General features: G+C 35.9%; 1 protein-coding gene across 1 annotated transcript; it reads right to left on the minus strand.

The window, feature by feature from the left end:
• Positions 1-1,172: 1,172 nt before the first annotated feature.
• LOC132560558 (UDP-glucuronic acid decarboxylase 1-like) lies at positions 1,173-24,331 on the minus strand. The gene is made up of 12 exons (XM_060225223.1): positions 24,289-24,331; positions 20,201-20,240; positions 15,713-15,790; positions 9,511-9,568; positions 6,735-6,915; positions 5,992-6,096; positions 5,575-5,634; positions 5,144-5,265; positions 4,566-4,685; positions 3,779-3,941; positions 2,526-2,629; positions 1,173-1,508 (listed from the first exon to the last, which is right to left on the minus strand). Exons 5-12 carry the CDS (start codon positions 6,865-6,867, stop codon positions 1,365-1,367), a joined length of 951 nt encoding a protein of 316 aa, XP_060081206.1. The 5' UTR covers positions 6,868-6,915; positions 9,511-9,568; positions 15,713-15,790; positions 20,201-20,240; positions 24,289-24,331; the 3' UTR covers positions 1,173-1,364.
• Positions 24,332-26,100: the final 1,769 nt, after the last annotated feature.

The raw sequence follows: 26,100 nt of genomic DNA on the forward strand, positions 1-26,100 counted from the left end.
AACTATCAAAAACAAAATTATGACAAAAATTTCCCAATTTACTATTTTTTTTTTACCAGTTATATCCCACAAAGCTGGGCAAGTACTTAAACATATCAGTGGAACTCTTGATGAGTAAAAGTAACTCATTAACTATTTACAGCAGCTAAGCTGTTCCATATAACACGGTCACATATGGCAATAAAGATAAACCAATCACTGCCTTGCTTCCAAATGACACATGCGAAGATATTATCTAGTTGCTCCAGTCTGTCCAAAGTGAAAGTATTAGTTGAACTATTGATGATTAGACAGACGCATAATAACTTCTGGTTTCACTGCACATGTGCATTACAATTTACAAAAGCCAGTTCACTGTTGCTATAGTAACGTAAACAAAGCTTGTGATTTAACTAAGCCAATTTTCACAGATTATGAGCTGAAGCTATTATGTTTACAACTATGCAGTATTTTTTTGATTGGTGGAAGCACAACAAATCTCATTTTGTTTTATAAATGCTATCATGTTTGATATGTAAAGAAAAGGGTTGACCAAAAAAAGTGATTTCTTATTTGAAAACATAAGCAAGAAAAAGCTTATACTAAAATAAAACATTTCATATAAACACTTTTAAATTGAAGTCATATTTTTTGCCCTGATATATTCCATTGACAATTCTGGAACTAATTATGGTGACAATCAGCAGTAGGTTACATTTTATCATTTTTTTCTTTTTTCTTTTTTTTTTTTTTGGTAACAGCAATTTCCAATATCGCCAGTTACCGGTAAATGTTTTCTGTCATAAATTTCATTCAGATGTGTGTGGTTTTTCTGAACAAAACAGAATATTCTATCTCACATTAACATTTCTTGATCAAAATAAGGAAACAAATTTCTTTTCTAACACTAACTCCAATGTTGTTCAGAGATTGCATTTTGAAATAGACTTAATACATCATTAAACAATGCAGAAATTTAAAGTGAAACAAAGTATATCATACGGATTAATCCATATTTGAATTTCATCATTTGATACTCAAATCATATCTTATTTCAGTCAAGTCATATATTTTTTACTTCAGGGAAAAAAAATTTACATAATGTTATTCTTTCTTAATAAGAATTCACAAGTCTGATATACCTGCAAAAACAGCCAAAAATATAGCAAAAAAAAAAAAAAAAAAAACAGTGTTATATGGTATTTATATAATTATATAATAATGGTGAATTCTGCTTCCACATAAAAGACTGACTGTATCGATCTAGACATTGAAATTAAAATTTCCGATCACTTATACTGAGGATTTCAACTTTTTATTATGAGAATTGTCCTCACTGTGGTTATTCTTTGCTTGAAAATTTCTTATAGAAAACAATAACACTTTTAATTATTAATATCAATCTCAGGCTCTCTCTGTTCAATTCTCTCTTCTGCGGGAAAATGAAAATTTCTTTCACTATGTCTTGATCTCGTTAATTCATTTCTGAAGTATTCAATTGTCTTTTTAATTCCATCCATCATTGGAACCTGAAACAGAAAGTAAAGTCATAATCACTACTGCAACAAGTTATGTCTTGTGTGTGATTGCTATAAATAGAACGAGTGAGAGGTTGTGCCCATGGGTCTGTACATGTCAGGGACAGGGACCATGTAGATAAAAGTACCTAATATGTACTTAACTGTAAGCGCAGGTAGATATTTCTGAAAATCAATTCTTTATTTATTACAGTCATGGTTTTGCCATGATTAATTGGTTGAACATACCGTAAATTTGCGGGTATAGTACACACTCAGGTTGTTGTACAAAAAAGTGTGTGTATGTCTTGTATAATTTTGTATAATAATCTTGTATAGTACACACTCGGGTTTTTGTACAAAAAAGTGTGTGTATGTCTTGTATAATCTTGTATAGTACACACTCGGGTTGTTGTACAAAAAAGTGTGTGTATGTCTTGTATAATTTTGTATAATAATCTTGTATAGTACACACTCGGGTTTTTGTACAAAAAAGTGTGTGTATGTCTTGTATAATCTTGTATAGTACACACTCGGGTTGTTGTACAAAAAAGTGTGTGTATGTCTTGTATAATCTTGTATAGTACACACTCGGGTTGTTGTACAAAACAGTGTGTGTATGTCTTGTATAATCTTGTATAGTTTTCTTTCTAATTAAGTAAAACTTGTTTCCATTTTTATGTATCAGTTTTTTCACCAAATGTGAATAAACTGCAAAGCAAGTTATTTCGGCAAGTATGATATTTTTGCTATATCATTGGACATTAACCTGACTGTAAAAATTTTGTGGCTTAAACTGGGTATGAAACTAGAAAATACATTGATAACTTATATGGTCCACCTCCTGGCTAATTTGTGTCAAAGTCTTACTAACTTCTAAAAAAGGAAAATGTGACGATGATCTTCAAATGGAAAACAAAACCTCATCCAAGGTATTGATGTATTTGACTTTGTTTTAAGTTTTAACAAAGTCAACAAAGATATTAACTTATTAGTGTGATGACACTGACTCCAAGCAAATTTTCATACCTTGGGTTTCCAGTTGAGATAATCTCGTGCCTTTGTGATATTTGGCTTGCGTTTTTTCGGATCATCCTGCATAATTGGTTTGTGTACAATTTTGCTCTCTCCACCTGGGTCAAGGTAAAGTTCAAAACATTAAAGCAAATCAAATATCAGTTTCATATTTCAAAAAACTATTTTGTTTAGATAAAAGTCAAAACATATTTTCATATTGATATGAAAGCAATTATATATTGGCAAACTGATTTGCTGTCATATTTGACTTTACCAAACAGAACACTCTGTAACAGATTAATATTACTGTGTTTATCCTGAAACAAATCCAGTGGCCCACACAAAACCGCTGACTAAAAGAAGGGGAGATAACTTATTCCAAAGAATGGTATACCTGTTGTATGTAAAAGTAGGGGAGATCACTGATTCAAGAGTAAGCATTACCTTTTTCATTGAAAACATCGTCAAGTAAATCTTAATAAATCCAAAGAAGTAATGACATGTTGCCAAAAGGAGAACAGAGTATACAACAACGGAACACCAAGCAAGCATCCAACTTCATAAAACACAAGGAAAAAGAAAAATTTGCTGATGAGAACTCCTATAACAACTAATCTTTGGGTGGTCTGCATGGCGCAGTGGTAAACACACCCATCTGTCATCTAGATGTCCAGTTTCCTCTCTAATTAGGAACCCTCATGAGCTTATGTCCAGTTCAACAAAGTTGATTGATAAAAGTTTCACAATTGTCGTAAAATAAACTTTAATTCAACAATCTACATGAACCTTCATCTTTTGAACCCCTATGATGCTAACTTAATTCTAGCTTAAGAGGACTGCATTCAACAGCCAATATGAGCAACATCACATCTATTTGCCTAAGAATGTTACACAGTGATTTTGAGGACAATGAGAAATTTGGCAAACACATTCTCATCAATTTCAAAATTGGAAAGTGAAAATGTAATAGAAAGTAATAATTATACAAAATAAAAGTATCGAAACTCAAAGAAAGTATTACAATAAAGGTGTGACTGGACTTAAACCTTTCTTGACACAAGGTTTTGTTGAAACAATCAGTCAAAATAGACATTACATAACACTTTGTATATGTCTGGTTTTCAAATATTTTAAATACCTTCTTGTACTAGATTCATACACACAGAATCACACGTAAGTAATGGAAGTATTTTCCAAATTAATTAACCTACTGACAGAAATATATATAATATGAATTTACCTGATTAACCCAAGTTTAATCTTACCTATAAGATTTTTGATGATATTAGCGAAATCAAGAATGGTGTGTTCATCAGGATTGCCGAGATTCACAGGCAGGGAATAGTTGGAATTCATTAATTTGACGAGCCCATCAACTAGATCCGATACATACTGAAATGACCTTGTCTGGTTTCCGTCTCCATATACCTGAAATGTACACAAAAACAATACTGAAGTTATAGGCAACAAAGATAGGATTTTCTTCTTCTTTTAATTCATTCATCAAAACACACCACTGCTCCAACACAATATATAATTATGTTTAATGTAAGAAAATAAGAAATCCCACATGGATCTTGGTGCCCACCACTGAAGGACCTTTTCTTGTACTATACAGAACCATTTCTGTCTCTATTTTTCCCTTATTTCCTCCTGAATGTGCCAACATAATAATCCTAAAAAAAGAAATCTAACAAGAACTTCCGGGGAATTAGAAATCACAAACTTCAACTGCTGCAATTCCCAGTCAGTCAAGTTGAAGAAAAATCTTTCCAATACTTGTAAACAAATAGCAACAACAAACTTCAAGTGTTAAAATCCAAGATACCATCTGTTGGACATTTTATCTAATTAATTAGTCTCAAAATAGAAAGAGCACAACTAGGAAAAACATAGAATATACAGATCAAGTTTGAGAAACACTGCTCTAGTACTTAACAAGAAATACAAATACAGACTGGGAGTGGAGTGATGGACAGACATAGATAACTCATTATTTCCCCCCCCCCCAAATTTCAGTTCAGAAATACCTTTTTCTCAATGTGCACTCACCGTCATTGGTTCTCCCTGTAGTGCTTGCAGTATAAAGTTGCTAACAACTCGTCCATCATTCATGTGCATCCTTGGGCCAAATGTATTGAAGATTCTTGCTACACGCACTTGTATATGATCCTGTGACATAAAAATTATCTTAGGCATTCAAAAAAGTTATCACATTTTTCATTACTGTCTATAGATATCAGTAAAGAAGACTTGGTATCTGAAGTTTCCTGTAAGGTTTTTTATTTGGACTTGCACAAGAATTGTAAATCTCTGCCCTCTACCTTAGCACTTTTTCAAGTCTTCATCTGTTACTTTCAAAGGTGTATTCTTCCCAAACTCTCATCAATTTTTGGTATACATTTCTACAGCAGTCATCCATTTTATGTACATTCGTAGATTTTCAAGTAGTCAAGATTTCTGTCTACTTGTCAAAAACAAGCCATGATTTTTACGAAGTCTTCCATCAATTGTCAGAATAACTATGTCATACATCATAAAAGGGCAGTGCTCACACAAAACACTGGAAAGAAGTAACTTCCTGTACATCCTAAATATCTCGACCTGATTATGTTAGGATACAATCATACCTGCTTTGCGTAAGCATAACACATGGTCTCAGCAACACGCTTGCCTTCATCATAACATGCACGTGGACCTATAGGATTAACGTGGCCCCAGTACTCCTCTGGCTGAGGGTGCACTTCTGGGTCTAAAAGAAAGATGTCCAGTTTATTTTTTTGATGTGAGAATTTTCATCTCCTCAGTAAAATATGACTATGGCTAATATTCAGCCTTTTAAACTCCAATGGTTTTATTGTAAGACTTTTACTCAAAATAGAGGATGGAATTATTGCAGCACAAACCTTGAATAAAAGCAGTGGATGGGCTTATTACAGGACAATGTGATAGTATTTTCATTTGTTTTATAGAACAGCGACAATAATGGGTAGACCAATTAACAGTCATATGCTGTTTGTTGTATAAATACACCAGCACAAAACGTGAGAAAACTATTTACCTCCATAGACCTCCGATGTTGATGCCAGCAGCAGACGGCCTCGTACACGCTTAGCTAAACCTAAAACAACCAGAGAAACCAATACAATCACCAACACCTATGTACGTACATTGACAATCTCATGCTATATATAATGTGAACATTAGACTGGAGCACCAGTATATGCAGACCAGAGGCGTAATTTGTTTAGTTTTCAGTACCAAGTTTTTACCATAGACTCTCAGATATTCCAGCATTTGGTACTGACCAATCAAATTCAGCTATTTTTTTCAAGATTTTTTCTGCCTCTGAAATTAACAGGTTAACAGACTAATAACGAGTTATCAACGACACAGCTAAATCATAAATCATATTAAACAATCAATCGTAACTCTTATTACATAAGAATGTAGTTTCATTCGACCAATCAAATCTCACCTAACATATGGATGGTGCCGATGGTGTTTGTCTTGATGGTTTTAACTGGGTTGTACATATAGTTAGGAGGAGAAGCTGGAGATGCAAGGTGGTAGATCTGATCCACTGAAAAACAGAAAACAGAAATCAGGAGTGACCCTTTGACCTAAGCTGGAGAGTCTTATGACTCACTGACACTTCACTATTGTGCAGTCACATCATCCTAAATGGCAATGCAGATGAATCTAATGGAAATATATTTACAACAGAAATGGCATTGTTATGCTTGGCCACTGTGTTTTTGACTTTTTTTAAATAAAAATATTTACTTTAGAATAATATGTTAACATATACTGGTATATTTCATAACAAATGAAGAAGTTTAGTCTGTCAAACATTAAATCCCTGAATTCTATTTATAGTAACAGCTATTGGTCAGGGAATTTTTTTTTCCTTCGAGAAGGGGAGAAATGATGTGTAAAAAGTCTATGAGGTATGACATGTGAAATGGCCACCATAATCAACTAAACATATATATTCACCAGAAATTGAAAATTCCTTTTGATTTTGATCATATCAAATTTGTATACCACATAGGTACTATGTTTTTATGAAATGTTTTTAAAAAATCAGAAAAATAGTGCTCCTAAATTTCAACACATCTGTTATCCAAAGATCAAATAGTGTCACTTACAGATGTTGTGAAAAATGTTTCGCCACGCTCATGATAGAGAGTTTATTGTTTACTTTAGGCTCATGCTTACCCTCTATGAAGAGTGGATTAACAATGTCATGGTTGATTAGTTCAAAGTTCTCGTGACCAATCCAATGTTCAACGTTACGTTTACGACCAGTGAAGAAATTATCCACCACAGTGACCTCATGACCTTCCAACATCAGCTTGTCAACAAGATGGGAACCAACGAATCCAGCTCCTCCAGAAATCTGTTAAGGACAGTTGTTATAAGTTTGTTTGGTTTATCAAACCAGTATAAGCTGGTGACTACCTCACTGAACAACATACAGGAGGCCCATCACACACTATCCAGTACAATTAGAGTAAAGTGTTTAGCCCAAGAACTCAACCATTTTACAGGGCTCTTGATCTGCCAGATTTGGGGCCGATATTCGGCCCCATTCCCAATGCAAAATAGTATCTTTTTTTCCCAATTTAGACCCCAAGTTTTCCCAATTCTATGGAAAACGCCGCTATTTTTCCCAATGGTAAGGGCCCCGGGCCCCAGTCCCAAAATGGGGTGTGAGAGCCCTGTTTTAGCACAGACTGGCCCATATTTCAGCTTTCTGAGAAACACAACTCACCACGAATATGGAGTGATGAGTCAAATCTCAGATCTTTACCCGATGTTACATAGGCCTACTATATATCCGAGTTAGCACGGCCCCTGGCAGTTTTAACATACACTCTAACATGAATAGTCACTATTGCCAGAAATTAATTATTTTACTTAGATTTACTGATATTTTAAAAGCAGAACTTTACATGTACATAACTGTTGATCTTATCTCGAACATCTTCACGGTCCATTGGTTTAAACTTTTACGTGAATTTTTTTCCGTGATTGAGGGTTTAATTGAACAAACAGAGCATTACTTTTTAAACATAAATTGTTTGAGATAGCAAAATGCCACTAACTTTTCTACACAGTCTCAGAGACCAGAACATGTCTGTAGGACAAATTCCTCTCCTACCCAAACAAGGATCTCCTCAGCTATTGAACTTGATAATATGATACTATGGGGTATGAACCAAATCTTTTGAGAGGTTCTCAAGACGTGACATTTATTTATAAATGGACTTAACATGGATAACACTTTATCCCGCAACTGACACTGCCATTGACTGAACAGCTATATCTGAGCATTAATTCCACAGAATTACTTTCAGAATTATATAAATATTTCTTCTAAAATTGTAAATAAATGTTTGAATAATCTATCTTATTTCTTGTAATAATCAAGTTTATTTACAAATAATTGTAAAATTGATTTTTACATCCATGGAAGCGTGGAAGTATATTTGTAAGTCATCAGGCATGATTTAGTAAAACGTCAACTCCAGGTAAATAACCTTCAATATCCCTAACAAACTGCTGAAGTTTCGACAGTCTGAATTTTCAATAAGTGTACCTTCACCTTTTCCAAAATACAGTTTATATCATAAGATACTGAGAACATATTCTCTATATATGATCCCCATTAAATAAAGCAAGCAAAAAAATATATCTAACACGTCTCCATTACAGTATATCTAACACGTCTCCATTACAGTACATACAAAGTATATCTAACACGTCTCCATTACAGTAGATACAAAGTATATCTAACACGTCTCCATTACAGTATATATAAAGTATATCTAACACGTCTCCATTACAGTATATATAAAGTATATCTAACACGTCTCCATTACAGTACATACAAAGTATATCTAACACGTCTCCATTACAGTACATACAAAGTATATCTAACACGTCTCCATTACAGTACATACAAAGTATATCTAACACGTCTCCATTACAGTACATACAAAGTATATCTAACACGTCTCCATTACAGTACATACAAAGTATATCTAACACGTCTCCATTACAGTAGATACAAAGTATATCTAACACGTCTCCATTACAGTACATACAAAGTATATCTAACACGTCTCCATTACAGTACATACAAAGTATATCTAACACGTCTCTATTACAGTATATCTAACACGTCTCCATTACAGTACATACAAAGTATATCTAACACGTCTCCATTACAGTACATACAAAGTATATCTAACACGTCTCCATTACAGTACATACAAAGTATATCTAACACGTCTCCATTACAGTATATCTAACACGTCTCCATTACAGTATACTTAACACGTCTCCATTACAGTAAATACAAAGTATATCTAACATGTCTCCATTACAGTACATACAAAGTATATCTAACACGTCTCCATTACAGTACATACAAAGTATATCTAACACGTCTCCATTACAGTATATCTAACACGTCTCCATTACAGTATACTTAACACGTCTCCATTACAGTAAATACAAAGTATATCTAACACGTCTCCATTACAGTACATACAAAGTATATCTAACACGTCTCTATTACAGTATATCTAACACGTCTCCATTACAGTACATACAAAGTATATCTAACACGTCTCCATTACAGTACATACAAAGTATATCTAACACGTCTCCATTACAGTACATACAAAGTATATCTAACACGTCTCCATTACAGTATATCTAACACGTCTCCATTACAGTATACTTAACACGTCTCCATTACAGTAAATACAAAGTATATCTAACACGTCTCCATTACAGTACATACAAAGTATATCTAACACGTCTCCATTACAGTACATACAAAGTATATCTAACACGTCTCCATTACAGTACATACAAAGTATATCTAACACGTCTCCATTACAGTATATACAAAGTATATCGAGCTTTGATTTCCATCTGGTTTTATCAGTTTTTGTTAATTTTCTGTCTAAGATATACAAACCAGAATCCTTTTCCTGTCTTTGTATGTGAGGAACTTCACTTCAGGGAATGTCTTCTTTCTGTAATTAAATACCGACTGTCTTTAATACCTATAATGTCACATTTGATTAGTTTAAGACTCTTTGCTGGATTTCATTAAAATTTCATTCAAATTCAGAAGAGACTTCTAATTATGTTTAAATGCTGAAAATTGTTAAGAAAATCAATTCTTAGGTACTTCTGCATTTGCTGTTGCTATGAAATCCATACAAAGTCTTTAAATCACTCATGCCTTTTGCTGTTCAGCAGAAGCCCTCCTGACTTTGAATAGGTCCTGTAATAAACTCACCCCCTGACTTTGAATAGGTCCTGTAATAAACCCACCTCCTGACTTTGAGTAAGGTCTGTAATAAACCCACCCCCTGACTTTGAGTAAGACCTGTAATAAACCCACCCCCTGACTTTGAGTAAGGTCTGTAATAAACCCACCCCCTGACTTTGAGTAAGACCTGTAATAAACCCACCACCTGACTTTGAGTAAGGTCTGTAATAAGCCCATCCCCTGACTTTGAGTAAGGCCTGTAATAAACCCACCACCTGACTTTGAGTAAGACCTGTAATAAGCCCATCCCCTGACTTTGAGTAAGGTCTGTAATAAGCCCATCCCCTGACTTTGAGTAAGGCCTGTAATAAACCCACCACCTGACTTTGAGTAAGGTCTGTAATAAGCCCATCCCCTGACTTTGAGTAAGGCCTGTAATAAACCCAACCCCTGACTTTGAGTAAGGCCTGTAATAAACCCACCCCCTGACTTTGAGTAAGACCTGTAATAAACACACCCCCTGACTTTGAGTAAGACCTGTAATAAACCCACCCCCTGACTTTGAGTAAGACCTGTAATAAACACACTCCCTGACTTTGAGTAAGACCTGTAATAAACCCACCTCCTGACTTTGAGTAAGACCTGTAATAAACCCACCCCCTGACTTTGAGTAAGACCTGTAATAAACCCACCTCCTGACTTTGAGTAAGACCTGTAATAAACCCACCCCCTGACTTTGAGTAAGACCTGTAATAAACCCACCCCCTGACTTTGAGTAAGACCTGTAATAAACCCACCCCCTGACTTTGAGTAAGACCTGTAATAAACCCACCCCCTGACTTTGAGTAAGACCTGTAATAAACCCACCCCCTGACTTTGAGTAAGACCTGTAATAAACACACCCCCTGACTTTGAGTAAGACCTGTAATAAATCCATCCCCTGACTTTGAGTAAGGTCTGTAATAAACACACCCCCTGACTTTGAGTAAGACCTGTAATAAACACACCCCCTGACTTTGAGTAAGACCTGTAATAAACCCACCTCCTGACTTTCAGTAAGACCTGTAATAAACACACCCTGACTTTGAGTAAGACCTGTAATAAACCCACCCCATGACTTTGAGTAAGAGTAAGACCTGTAATAACCCACTGACACCTGTAATAAACACACCCCCTGACTTTGAGTAAGACCTGTAATAAACCCACCCCCGGACTTTGAGTAAGACCTGTAATAAACCCACCCCCTGACTTTGAGTAAGACCTGTAATAAACCCACCCCCTGACTTTGAGTAAGACCTGTAATAAACACACCCCCTGACTTTGAGTAAGACCTGTAATAAACACACCCCCTGACTTTGAGTAAGACCTGTAATAAACCCACCCCCTGACTTTGAGTAAGACCTGTAATAAACCCACCCCCTGACTTTGAGTAAGACCTGTAATAAACCCACCCACCCCTGACTTTGAGTAAGACCTGTAATAAACCCACCCCCTGACTTTGAGTAAGACCTGTAATAAACCACACCCCCTGACTTTGTAAGTAAGTAATAAACCCACCCCCTGACTTTGTAAGTAAGACCTGTAATAAACCCACCCCCTGACTTTGAGTAAGACCTGTAATAAACCCACCCCCTGACTTTGAGTAAGACCTGTAATAAACACACCCCCTGACTTTGAGTAAGACCTGTAATAAACACACCCCCTGACTTTGAGTAATACCTGTAATAAACCCACCCCCTGACTTTGAGTAATACCTGTAATAAACACAACTTTGAGTAAGACTGTAATAAACCCACCCCCTGACTTTGAGTAAGACCTGTAATAAACCCACCCCCTGACTTTGAGTAAGTAATAAACACACCCCCTGACTTTGAGTAAGACCTGTAAACCCACCCCCTGACTTTGAGTAAGACCTGTAATAAACACACCCCCTGACTTTGAGTAAGACCTGTAATAAACCCACCCCCTGACTTTGAGTAAGACCTGTAATAAACCCACCCCCTGACTTTGAGTAAGACCTGTAATAAACACACCCCCTGACTTTGAGTAAGACCTGTAATAAACCCACACCCCTGACTTTGTAAGTGTGACTTTGAGTAAACTGTAATAAACCCACCCCCTGACTTTGAGTAAGACCTGTAATAAACACACCCCTGACTTTGAGTAAGACCTGTAATAACCCAAGCCCCCTGACTTTGAGTAAGACCTGTAATAAACACACCCCCTGACTTTGAGTAAGACCTGTAATAACCCACCCCCTGACTTTGAGTAAGACCTGTAATAAACACACCCCCTGACTTTGAGTAAGACCTGTAATAAACACACCCCCTGACTTTGAGTAAGACCTGTAATAAACACACCCCCTGACTTTGAGTAAGACCTGTAATAAACCCACCCCCTGACTTTGAGTAAGACCTGTAATAAACACACCCCCTGACTTTGAGTAAGACCTGTAATAAACACACCCCCTGACTTTGAGTAAGACCTGTAATAAACACACCCCCTGACTTTGAGTAAGACCTGTAATAAACCCACCCCCTGACTTTGAGTAAGACCTGTAATAAGCCCACCCCCTGACTTTGAGTAAGACCTGTAATAAACCCACCCCCTGACTTTGAGTAAGACCTGTAATAAACCCACCCCCTGACTTTGAGTAAGACCTGTAATAAACCCACCCCCTGACTTTGAGTAAGACCTGTAATAAACCCACCCCCTGACTTTGAGTAAGACCTGTAATAAACACACCCCCTGACTTTGAGACCTGTAATAAACCCACCCCCTGACTTTGAGTAAGACCTGTAATAAACACACCCCCTGACTTTGAGTAAGACCTGTAATAAACCCACCCCCTGACACACCTGTAATAAACACACCCCCTGACTTTGAGTAAGACCTAATAAACCCACCCCCTGACTTTGAGTAAGACCTGTAATAAACCCAACCCCTGACTTTGAGTAAGACCTGTAATAAACACACCCCCTGACTTTGAGTAAGGTCTGTAATAAACCCACCTCCTGACTTTGAGTAAGACCTGTAATAAACCCACCCCCTGACTTTGAGTAAGACCAACCCCTGACTTTGAGTAAGACCTGTAATAAACCCACCCCCTGACTTTGAGTAAGACCTGTAATAAACCCACCCCCTGACTTTGAGTAAGACCTGTAATAAACCCACCCCCTGACTTTGAGTAAGACCTGTAATAAACACACCCCCTGACTTTGAGTAAGACCTGTAATAAACCCACCCCCTGACTTTGAGTAAGACCTGTAATAAACCCACCCCCTGACTTTGTGTAAGACCTGTAATAAGAGCACCCCATGACTTTGAGTAAGACCTGTAATAAACCCACCCCCTGACTTTGAGTAAGACCTGTAATAAACCCACCCCCTGACTTTGAGTAAGACCTGTAATAAACCCACCCCCTGACTTTGAGTAAGACCTGTAATAAACCCACCCCCTGACTTTGAGTAAGACCTGTAATAAACCCACCCCCTGACTTTGAGTAAGACCTGTAATAAACCCACCTCCTGACTTTGAGTAAGACCTGTAATAAACCCACCCCCTGACTTTGAGTAAGACCTGTAATAAACCCACCCCCTGACTTTGAGTAAGACCTGTAATAAACCCACCCCCTGACTTTGTGTAAGGTCTGTAATAAACCCACTCCCTGACTTTGAGTAAGACCTGTAATAAACCCACCCCCTGACTTTGAGTAAGACCTGTAATAAACCCACCCCCTGACTTTGAGTAAGACCTGTAATAAACCCACCCCCTGACTTTGAGTAAGACCTGTAATAAACCCAGAACGCCTGACTTTGAGTAAGACCTGTAATAAACCCACCCCCTGACTTTGAGTAAGACCTGTAATAAACCCACCCCCTGACTTTGAGTAAGACCTGTAATAAACCCACCCCCTGACTTTGAGTAAGACCTGTAATAAACCCACCCCCTGACTTTGAGTAAGGTCTGTAATAAACCCACCCCCTGACTTTGAGTAAGACCTGTAATAAACCCACCCCCTGACTTTGAGTAAGACCTGTAATAAACCCACCCCCTGACTTTGAGTAAGACCTGTAATAAACCCACCCCCTGACTTTGATAAGACCTGTAATAAACCCACCCCCTGACTTTTAAGACCTGTAATAAAAGACCTGTAATAAACCCACCCCCTGACTTTGAGTAAGACCTGTAATAAACCCACCCCCTGACTTTGAGTAAGACCTGTAATAAACCCACCTCCTTACTTTGAGTAAGACCTGTAATAAACCCACCCCCTGACTTTGAGTAAGACCTGTAATAAACCCACCTCCTTACTTTGAGTAAGACCTGTAATAAACCCACCCCCTGACTTTGAGTAAGACCTGTAATAAACCCACCCCCTGACTTTGAGTAAGACCTGTAATAAACCCAACCCCTGACTTTGAGTAAGACCTGTAATAAAACCCCTGACTTTGAGTAAGACCTGTAATAAACCCACCCCCTGACTTTGAGTAAGACCTGTAATAAACACACCCCCTGACTTTGAGTAAGACCTGTAATAAACCCACCCCCTGACTTTGAGTAAGACCTGTAATAAACACACCCCCTGACTTTGAGTAAGACCTGTAATAAACCCACCCCCTGACTTTGAGTAAGACCTGTAATAAACCCACCCCCTGACTTTGAGTAAGACCTGTAATAAACCCACCCCCTGACTTTGAGTAAGACCTGTAATAAACCCACCCCCTGACTTTGAGTAAGGTCTGTAATAAACCCACCCCCTGACTTTGAGTAAGACCTGTAATAAGAGCACCCCCTGACTTTGAGTAAGACCTGTAATAAACCCACCCCCTGACTTTGAGTAAGACCTGTAATAAACCCACCCCCTGACTTTGAGTAAGACCTGTAATAAGCCCACCTCCTGACTTTGAGTAAGTCCTGTAATAAACCCACCCCTGACTTTGACTTTGAGTAAGACCTGTAATAAACCCACCCCCTGACTTTGAGTAAGACCTGTAATAAACCCACCCCCTGACTTTGAGTAAGACCTGTAATAAACCCACCCCCTGACTTTGAGTAAGACCTGTAATAAACCCACCTCCTGACTTTGAGTAAGACCTGTAATAAACCCACCCCCTGACTTTGAGTAAGACCTGTAATAAACCCACCTCCTGACTTTGAGTAAGACCTGTAATAAACCCACCCCCTGACTTTGAGTAAGACCTGTAATAAACCCACCCCCTGACTTTGAGTAAGACCTGTAATAAACCCACCTCCTGACTTTGAGTAAGACCTGTAATAAACCCACCCCCTGACTTTGAGTAAGGTCTGTAATAAACCCACCCCCTGACTTTGAGTAAGACCTGTAATAAACCCACCCCCTGACTTTGAGTAAGACCTGTAATAAACCCACTCCCTGACTTTGAGTAAGGTCTGTAATAAACCCACTCCCTGACTTTGAGTAAGACCTGTAATAAACCCACCCCCTGACTTTGAGTAAGACCTGTAATAAACCCACCCCCTGACTTTGAGTAAGACCTGTAATAAACCCACTCCCTGACTTTGAGTAAGACCTGTAATAAACCCACCCCCTGACTTTGAGTAAGGTCTGTAATAAACCCACCCCCTGACTTTGAGTAAGGTCTGTAATAAACCCACCCCCTGACTTTGAGTAAGACCTGTAATAAACACACTCCCTGACTTTGAGTAAGGTCTGTAATAAACCCACCCCCTGACTTTGTGTAAGACCTGCAATAAACCCACCAAGTGACTTTAAGTAGGTCCTGTAACAAGCAAATTTCCCTGATTTTGAAAAAGAAATAAAGAAACCTCTGGTTATACATTATATAGACATCTACATCAACCTTGAGTCTAAGGTAATGTGTTATCACCTCAGGCTTAGTGCAGAAAATCAAACACATACCCTTTCTCCAATATGGCCACTCTCTGCTTCAGTTGCTCAATGGACTGGTATGTGTCGTGATCCAACTCCTTTACAGACCTAAAACAACAGCGAGAGTGTAAATCATCTACAACATCGTCGATCATCACAGTAAATTAAGGTCACTACAAACATGTTTGGTCTAAATCCTCACCTAACTTGTCATCCAATCAGGCTGAACTAATCCACCACAGGACCAGGAGAAACTTTTTTGTTAAGTTACCAGAAAGAATTGTTGACCACACATAAATATGTAGAAAAAACTTTATTCTTTACTCTTTAATGTCATATTTTGGATATTACAATGAGCATCTGTATGAAATTCAGCTGTCTCAAGGTAACAACACTTGCTGATGATATACTGTAAAATTATCTGTTTTTGTGGGGCTCAAATTTTGTGGTTTTTTTTTACAAATAAAATTTTTTATTGGCACTTGATTTAATGATTAAACTTACAAAACTCACTAGTACTACAACCCATCTTTTATCTATTGTTGTGGGGATATAAATTTGTGGATTTTTAGTACTCACAAATTCAAGAAAAATTAATCAACCGATAAAAATGGTTTCACAGTTAAGCGAAATTAACATGTTGTATCTCATATAATATTTGTTGGTAATTTTCATGGTTTTAGTCATCCTTTAGATATGAAACTTTATTGTTTTCACAAAATTCTCTCAATTGAAATCTTAACCTTTACAAGCTATTTTCTTGATTTGTCTATAGCTACGAAAATGACAAACATTTCATGTCATACATTAAGTCTGTCTTCAAATCCTCTTTCCATATTCAATATTTGTAATTGTGCCTTGAACTTTGCAAATGTTTGAATAATGATATTGTATAATATATTTATTAAGGATTAGATTTAAAGTAAGATAGATTCATTTCAGTAATAATTACCATAACTTTAGTATGCAAATACAGTTCCTGCACCTACCTTCCCTACTGTCCCATGAGCCATTATGACAGAGACATAAAGTGACCTTCCTTCCTCTTTCCTTTATGACGCTTCTGATGGTTGACGTGTTTCAGATGAGTTTCATGATGTAATTTATACCATAACTTTATAGAGTCCCAACCTATCCTCCCCTTTCCTTTCTCTGCCCCTCTTTTTAAAGCCATAAGGATTTTTGAGGAAGGGAGATCACTTTATGTCTCTGTCGTAATGGCCTATGGGACAGTAGGGAAGGTGGGATTTTTAATCTTTTGTTTTTGAAAAATGGTTTTAAATGTAAAATCCTCAAATTAGCCCACCTGACAGGTGTAAGTTTTACTTATAAAAATTGGTTTTCATCCTAGTCAAGACATGATTTTGCAAATAAATCTCTTCTAATGTCAAAATTCAAAATAACTGCTAGCGGCCATCTTGAAAATCTTGTAAAGTACAAAATATGATCTGAACATGTGTTACTAGGACCCATATAGACCAAATATTTGTCACGAAGATGATGGCAGCCATCTTGAAAATATTATCATGTACAAAAAGTGTCATGCACACCGAGTTCATCCTTCAAGTCTCAACCTGAACCTGGCTTAGATTCTTCTGGTAAATATATATATTTTTTTAGAATGACTGAACGATTTATCATCTTACCACATACGAGAAGTGATCTAGGAATTCAACAGTTAAAGGCAAATAACAGGCGTAATCAGTGATTTACAAGTCCATTGACAGTAGCCACCACAAAATTTTTATCGTGTAGGAGAGCAATGTTCAGATTTATTAGGTTTACATAATTCATACCCCCTTCAGTAGTTATGCTTTATATAGGAAACCTCTACAGAAGTTAGCATAAAACATTAGATGTTTTGGGGGTGAAAAACTCCCATTTGGGGGGATTCTGGGAACATTGAGAGAGAGGTATGGGATATATACTTATAGATATAAAACTTGGAAACTTTAAAGTGACTTTTGTTGTAAAAATGTTAAGTCTAACATGGGAAATTTTGCAAATGCAAAAATTGACATAACATCAATCTAAAACCTCAAATGATTCATCAAATATGAGGGGTGTGGGACATATCCTTATGGAATAAACAGCCTTTATAAATCTATCCACATATTTCGGGGTGGGAGACCAACACAGATGAGGAGAGAATAGCATTAGTTCACAGTCACTCACAACTCCTGTTCCAAAAACAAATGTTGGTGGAAATATTTGATGAACATAAATTCCATTTAGTGATTGGAAAGTTGTTTATAGTTCCTAGTATAAATCATATAGATCTAAGATTTGCCTAAGGCTACAGAATTAAACATATACAGTGTACAACCTGGGGACAATTTACACTCACGTTAATTCAGTGATGAGCACATTCGGAGTGTTATCCAGAAGTTTCTCTAGTTTTGCTATATAGCTAGATGGGCGTGATAAAGATTGAAGTATAAAGTAGCTGTCAGTAATCAAAACTTCACTGTTAAAACTCCAAATAAAATCTAAAAATAATGCTACCTTTTAATTCATTCAAACAGTGGCATCATTCAAAATATACCCATGAACTTTATGTTCTTTTGAAGCTATCCAATATTGGGATGTTATGAAATTTATTCAATTTTCTGTGTTTGTATCAATCTTTTTTTTTTTGATTTTCATTATTTGGTTGAACTGTATCTAATTTTTTTTATTTACATTAAAAGTTGCTATTCTTTTGTATGTCTTTTGTACAATCTGAAGTTAACTCCTAAAATACTTTGTTTTGTAAACTCTGACTTCATGATGATATCACCAGTAATGGATCATCATCACAGAGAACAAAAAAAAGGGCCACGCCCTCATCAATCTATTCAACTGTCTTCATCAGAAAAAGCCTTGGATGGGTCAAGTGTCACCGTGGTAATGCACTTGACTTTCACCTAGCCGTTTGGGGTTCGATTCCCATAACGGACATGGAATGGTATGGAAGGTCACCTGCCCAACCATGTGGGTTTTCCTCAGGTACTCAAGTTTCCTTCCACAATAAGACCGTTTCCCATCCAGGCCAACAATAGTGATTAATATAAGTTGGAAAACCTTGTTTCCCAATTGTTGTAAAATAAATACATGATTTATTAATTTAAAGCCTAATATTCATTTGTCAGTGATTATAAAGACTGCAAAGGCTTATCTTTATTCTGTTTCTTGTTGTTGAATTATCTGTCGTTGTGAGCTATGTCATTGATTTCAGGAGTGAATTTGTGATGAAACAACAGTGACATGATACTCAAAAGTTGCTAACAAGAGCAGATAACTCTGCATTACAAAGATGGAATACACTACTAAAACTAGTGATAGGAACCATTTTTGTCTTCATAAATGATAATGATAAATGGTGCCCATAACTAATCACAACATACTGCAATAACTACTATTTTAGGGGTTATATTATTTTTCATTTTCAAGGATAAAATAAAACCACAAAAATAATAATCTGGAAAATAACATTACTGTAAATCCAGTAAAATTTTAGCACAATATCGATTTTTCAGCAAATTAACACAAGGATGAATTTGCCTAGATCAGTGCTCCAGATAACTTTTTGACATGTGGGGTTTTCACTCCTACCTTTATAAATTGAGGGGTTTTTTTACCCCTGCCTTCATCAAGTGTATGGGTTTTTCCATATTAGGGTAACACTGAACTTGTAAACATTTTTGACAGCGCCATATTTGCTATGCGACTGGTTTATAATCACGATCAAGAAAGCGCTTGTTACGAGTTTCGTTTACTTGATAAGTGTCTGTTGTTTGACTTAGATTATTGAGTTTTCTAACTACGTAATATTGGAGCCGGACATTGACGCAGAGTTCGGATTACGCACGGGTTAATGACGCAAATCTTATTTTTTTCCTAGCGTGAAATTAGAAATATTGTGCGTGAAAACGCATTCACGCAGGCTATCTGGAGCACTGCTAGATCAACAGAAATTGTGGTATACATTTGCATAACAATACCCAGAGGCGACAATTAACAAAAACATATTTTAGCACAATGTGTTCAGTGAAAAAGTTGCTAAAATATCATTACATGTATAGTCATGAAGAAAATGATATAGTTTACTATATGGCTTTTGCAATAAGCAAGTGAGAAAACTGCAAAAATTACAACTGTTGGCAAAAACTTTTTATAAAATATCGGTTTTATGGGTCATCAGAGGGAACTGTTTTAATATTGTGATTCTCTTAATGATACAAATATTATGTTCATGAAGAATTTGAAGAAGATTTTAATCTTTTTTATAGAACACTGCAAGCAAACATATTAAGCAGTCTTTCCAGTCAAAATTACTTGAAAAAAATAGCTGCTTTTTAAGAAAAACAATTCTTGTAAAGTTATTTTTTGTAGATCATACACAAAGTAAAATTATGTTTCCTGTGTCTTTCGTGGGCACAACCATTTAGTCTTCTCTTTGATTTTGGTATTAATACATTGGCTTAACTTAAAATTTAGATCATCCATCTATCACTGCTATATACAAAAATTACTTACCTTAATACTTCATTAGAATTTGAAAACTTTCCAAAGCCAACTGGAAAAGATAAAATAAAATCAGTCAGTACTGGTATCCTTTGCTCAAATAATTACTTTTTATTCTTTCTGGAAGCATGACATGTTACAACAACTAAAATTATCAGGGTGTGAACCATGCAGGTTATTAGTGCATGTGATATGCCCCGACAAAATGGCTGTTCCAAAATACATAACAGTCCAGAACCAATGTTCAGACAATCTTCTGTTTATATGCAATGCTGCAAGACAAAAACAAGAGATTTTGAAGAATAGTGCAGCGTGCCAATTGATGATGTAATGTGAAGGTACAAGATTTCGCACACTTCTTGTAGGTAACTATATATGTCTTTCTATCGTATTTATTTATCTTAAAACAAAAAGGATTGTCCCACATTGTTGAATGTAAAACACAGTAATATGTACAAATACTTCGTAAAACATCAACATAAACGTCATCTGATATACGCAAGCATATTACTCCTCAAGAGTGTTGTTATCAACTGATGTTTACTTCCTGGTGAGAAGATGGGCGGGAACATAATTTTGCACACGCATCTAGTTTCCTAATCTTAATTGCTAAACAGGATTTCAAAACACTGTGTATACAAACAATTCCTTATCATAGATAGAGCAAAAAAAAATGCTTTTAAAAATGTTAAAATGCAAATATATTTTACTAAATTGAAAGAAGTCATTTGACTGCCATTTTACTTTTACTTCGTTAATGGAAAATGTAAACGAGCAGATGACAGGTCATGGGGGTATCACTGTTATTAGCTTTATTTGATGGATTTTCATTGGTGGGCTCTCACTCATTTATGTTTATTACACTATGTGTTCCTTCAATTTTGACCCCCAATACCTTAAATTCAGTAAAATTTTGTCACTAGAATCGCTCAAGATTTATCTTGTCTTAGATGCTGTTATGTTAATAACACTATATATTCCTTCAATTTTGACCCCCAATACCTTAAATTCAGTAAAATTTTGTCACTAGAATCACTCAAGATTTAGCTTGTCTTAGATGCTGAATCTTCGTCAGCTTACCATAGTCTTAAGTCACTCAAGAGTCATAGGCTCTGCAATCACTTCAGACTTTCTTTTGCTGAGCAGTCTTCTCTCGAGTCTTGTTAATCTGACCTCTCTAAATCGCTTAGAGACTTTAAGCTTCTCCAGGTTACCTTTAAGTGTCACATGCTACTCTGAATTTCAACAGAATCTAGCTCCTCTTTTTTTTCTGGAGTCAAGTTTGAGTGTAATTTTAGTGTATAATATCTATAGTATTGTCTGTAAGTATGATCATTAGTTTGAGTGGGTAGCCCCCTAATATGCCAAAGACTTAGTTTGAAAATTTTTCCAATTTGTTGATCCTATGTTAAAACATATATGTACGTTGCTCATTGTTTCATCATCAGATGCAATTAACAGGTTAACTGTTTCTTGTTGTAGTTGTATATAAAAAAAATTTTAACTGTAATCTGATGAAATAATATTTTCTATTAATATCTGGAAATACATACCTAATCTAACTGGTCTCTGGGATGAGTTTTTATTAAATATTTAATTACCTGATGTCAATTTTCTTTGACCAGAGCCGTATCTGCAATGTTTCGCATTCAAAACGAGATTAATCAGAAGTGCTTTATTTACAACAGCAAAAGAGCAATGTAATCAGGTGTAACTCGGGAAATAAACGAAAAATACAAAAAATCACAAAGTGTGTGTATTTACATACTGTGGGAAATATTGTACCATATGTACTCTATTTGAAATCTCAAATCAATGTCTTCCAAGAAAATATTCTCAAAAAACATAAACTGAAAACATTGAAGACATAGTATCAAGAATTATTTAAGTTGTAAGTACATGTTGTCTTATCGTTAGGATTTTACCTTCAGTGAAGTGACAGAGGGTCTATTTTGACTGCAAGAGGTTGCTATATTTTATCTAAATTAAACAGAAATCATTGTAAAGAAGTTGTATATGGTATTTATCTACTAATAAGACAAAGTCTTGTAGCAAAATTACCGAAATCTTCTGCAGTTAAGTTAAAAAAGCTATCAAATGATAACTAATTGTCCTGAAATACGTACCTGCGCACTACACCCGCAAATTCATGGTAGGTATTTCACATAATATTGTAAACTAACATTCTTCAAATTTTGCAAGCATATCTAATTTTAAAAAGCTTATAAATAAAGCGAAAAGTAATACCTATAATAAGGAAGTAAGTTTACAGTGCAAAGCTTATATGTAGTAGGTCTCCTGGAATTATTAAATACTCGATACATCATTTAAAACATTTTCATACACATGCATACAAAATGGTGCCAGTTACTATATAAGGTATGAAATGTGACGCTATATCTTTTACATTCTCGGAGAAGCAGGATGGAGCTTATACAAAATAAACAGATAAAATTTTGCCAGATTTTCAGGTGAACAACATTATTGATAAATGGTGACAGGGTTTACACAATGTATGATTAGTTTTTTAGTATTATGCTATACAAAGTACAAGGTTCTGGCACTAGCATGTATATTACAAAAGTGATGAAGATTCCTACCCATCGAAGGAAAGGATGTTTCAGATTACAAATGGTTAGATAAAATTTTTAGATTGTTCTGTTTTGATATAAATATTACTGATACAAGGCTCTCAATCTGTTAGATTTGGGGCCAAATTCCCAATGCAAAATAGTATCTTTTTTTCCCAATTTAGACCCCAAGTTTTCCCAATTCTAAGGAAAACACCATTATTTTTCCCAATTCTAAGGGTCCCGGGCCCCAGTCCCAAAATGGGGTGTGAGAGCCCTCTGATATATCATAATTATCGTATAAGTATCAGACAATACAAAAAATATTTTTGATTCTGCAAATCAACCCTGTGTTCTGAGTGAAAATACAACAGGAAACATATCAATGCCTTTTGAGTGCCAGTCCATTGCTCTACAAAATTAGCAAAAGAAGCATCTTCCATCATCTGAGTTAAAAAGAATGCACATACCACTACAAGCTACAAGATGACCTCCTCCATTTACATGACTTCTAGATCCGTTTTCACTCAATATTTACCAAATTTTAACGGATACCCTAAAAACTAACATTAAACCCGGATTTTCATAATTCTGCAACCTGCAGGATTTCGTTAGGAGCTAAATGAAAAAATAGGGAAAAAAACAATTCCCCCTAATTACTCCACAGGAATCAAACCTGGGTATCTGGTGTGATAAAGGACAGTAATTCACAATTTTACTACATGTGCCAAAGGAGCTGCTCTATATAACTGAATTATTCTTTGTAAATCCATCATAGACCTACATATTTTTGGAACTTAAGTCATTTCAAATGATTCGTACCATGTTATTTTGGCACCAAGTTGTTTCTGTACATACAAAATTTGTTTTGGTACTTGCAAAATGGTTTACACAACAAGTCAACAATTTTTCAGTAAGGGAATGAGTAATATTTATTAATTATTAAACACCTTTAAAAACTTCATTAAATACATTATCAAAACATTTTCAAAAGTACTGAAACAAATTATTTTGTAAGCACTGAAACAAGCTGCTCCCATATTTTTGCTTCCTTGATACTTCTTCAATCCGGCATTTTTTTTTTTTTTTTCAATCTCGTCATTTTTAGCTTCCTGATTGTCTATCGCATTAAAAGAATCAAATTTGGTAATTTCTCAAGTGATTTTTGGAGACAATTTCTTTAGACATGGTGTTTATTGTGTCTTCAGCTGATGTGTTGATACTAAGGTCAGATCACAAATTTGTAGTTTTCCCCGACCTGTCCAAGGAAGTATTTTCCATCAAAATAGATTGTTTATATCTGTATACTAAAACGCCCTTATCAATTTCATTATTTCAAAAATACTGGCACTCTTACTAATTTGTGGCTCGTCTGACTCTGGTTGTGACAAGAACGCATACTGTAAGCTTAGTACACAAAGAACTTTCGATTCCCATCAACGTTGTGTCTTGTGAATTTGCGCATGTTACCGGCGGCACTAAACCACTGAAGTAACAAGGAAATAATGAAGGAAAAGGAATGTAACTTACTTATGATCAATGCTGCGACTGCAGCTACAGTTACAAGCGCATTCCTCATCTTTTTAATCGGTAGCATCACTCGAAGTCGTGTCCACATCACACGCTCACGTTAACATCCTGACCACGGTATCTTCCTGCTATTTTTCATTGGAACTCTTCTGCGTATTTGGAAAAACTAAAATCTTCGCGATACTAGAATATACTGACAATGAATGCCAAGTGCTTAGTTATTTTTACCGATTTTTGTCTTCTTGACCATCCTTCACACATATTTTAATCATGAACATTTTTGAAAATATTGAATTATATTGAAATAAAGGGCCAACTAAATGTTTTACAGTGTTACGAAACATAACTGTGATTACTAGTTCAAGGTAGTACTAAAAACCGTCAACAAATAAAAGATACCACTGATTAAGCAATTTCAGCAGAAAAAAAACACAATGTGGTTTGAAAAAACCATCTTCAGTGTGTGATAAGTGTAAAGTTGTATAAATTGGCGGCAATTGGCAAACGTCATGTTATTTGTCATCTCTTTTAAGTAATCTCACTTTTTTCTACATTTGTACTGTAACTCTCAGCAGGGACGTATAATACAGATATTGTATTATACGTCACTGCTCTCAGTAACAAGAAGGATCACAACCTTCCTGTCTTCTAGACGAGCATCTTAAGTTTTGGGACTGATCTGAAGAACAAAATAGCCGACGGTGGGTCATATTGAATTTGAAATTTGAATATTGCTCTCATTATTCCTTGTATGAATCAATTTTCTCAAATTTCAATTGTAGATTCCACTTGGTAACGTTTTGTACATGTTGATTAATCAGAAAGCATTTAATGAATGACAGGCAGACATCTTGGAATTTGACGATTGAAGTTTGTTACCACTCTTTCTTGAGATCAAAGTACCTGATTGGATCTCTCTCAAAGTTCATGTCTACTTCCCTTGTTACATATGTAACTGTGCATACTTATTTTTTGTAATTGGTCCGAAAAATAAAATTTAGAAAAATGGACAGGTGTCCCTCTTTGATTTTCATAATCAAATTTCGTAAACCATTTCGTAAGAAGTAGTTAATTGGCCATTTGTTTCATGTGTAAATTCCCCTAGTCCTTTGTTATGCATTAACTCTAGACATGATCTAAAAGACAAAAATAGCTGAGAGGCAGCCATATTGAATTTTGAAAATGAAAACAAAATGGACTCACCTTTGTCTCTTGTTGTGCATGATGCATTTTGGGACTGATCAGATAAAAATGGCAAACTGGAGGCCATCTTGGATTTTTATGTTATAGCCACATATACATATTTCTTGAAAAGAACTAGCAATCTTTCTCAAATTACATGTGAACATTCAATTTAGTCCTTAGTTGTTTATGATCGATTTTTTTGACTGATTAGGAAAACATGCTATAGCCAATAAGAAACCATCTTGGATTTTGATAGTTAAAATTTGTTATCACTCTTTCCTAAAAAATACTACAAAGATCATTTTCAAATTTCATATGTAAGTCTCAATTGCTTAATCATTGAATAATTGTTGTTAATGAAGCTCATCGGGCAAGATCCCTCTATGATCTCAATAACAGCCAGGCAATGGTGGACACAAAGATCCCTCTATGATCTCAATAACAGCCAGGCATTGATGGACACAAAGATCCCTCCATGATCTCAATAACAGCCAGGCAATGGTGGACACAAAGATCCCTCCATGATCTCAATAACAGCCAGGCAATGGTGGACACAAAGATCCCTCCATGATCTCAATAACAGCCAGGCAATGGTGGACACAAAGATCCCTCCATGATCTCAATAAC

This window comes from Ylistrum balloti, unplaced genomic scaffold (genome assembly GCF_031769215.1).
Source record: "Ylistrum balloti isolate Yb309-2 unplaced genomic scaffold, AGI_CSIRO_Ybal_v1 Utg371078, whole genome shotgun sequence".
Classification (NCBI taxonomy): domain Eukaryota; kingdom Metazoa; phylum Mollusca; class Bivalvia; order Pectinida; family Pectinidae; genus Ylistrum; species Ylistrum balloti.

Excerpts from the sequence above, each read along its gene's own strand:
- LOC132560558 (XM_060225223.1), bottom strand. The coding sequence starts at position 6,867 with ATGTTGGAAGGTCATGAGGTCACTGTGGTGGATAATTTCTTCACTGGT. Across the intron at positions 5,266-5,574 it reads AACATCGGAGGTCTATGGAG|ACCCAGAAGTGCACCCTCAG; the intron begins GTAAATAGTTTT and ends TCTTTCTTTTAG. Across the intron at positions 1,509-2,525 it reads ATCTCAACTGGAAACCCAAG|GTTCCAATGATGGATGGAAT; the intron begins GTATGAAAATTT and ends TTTCTGTTTCAG.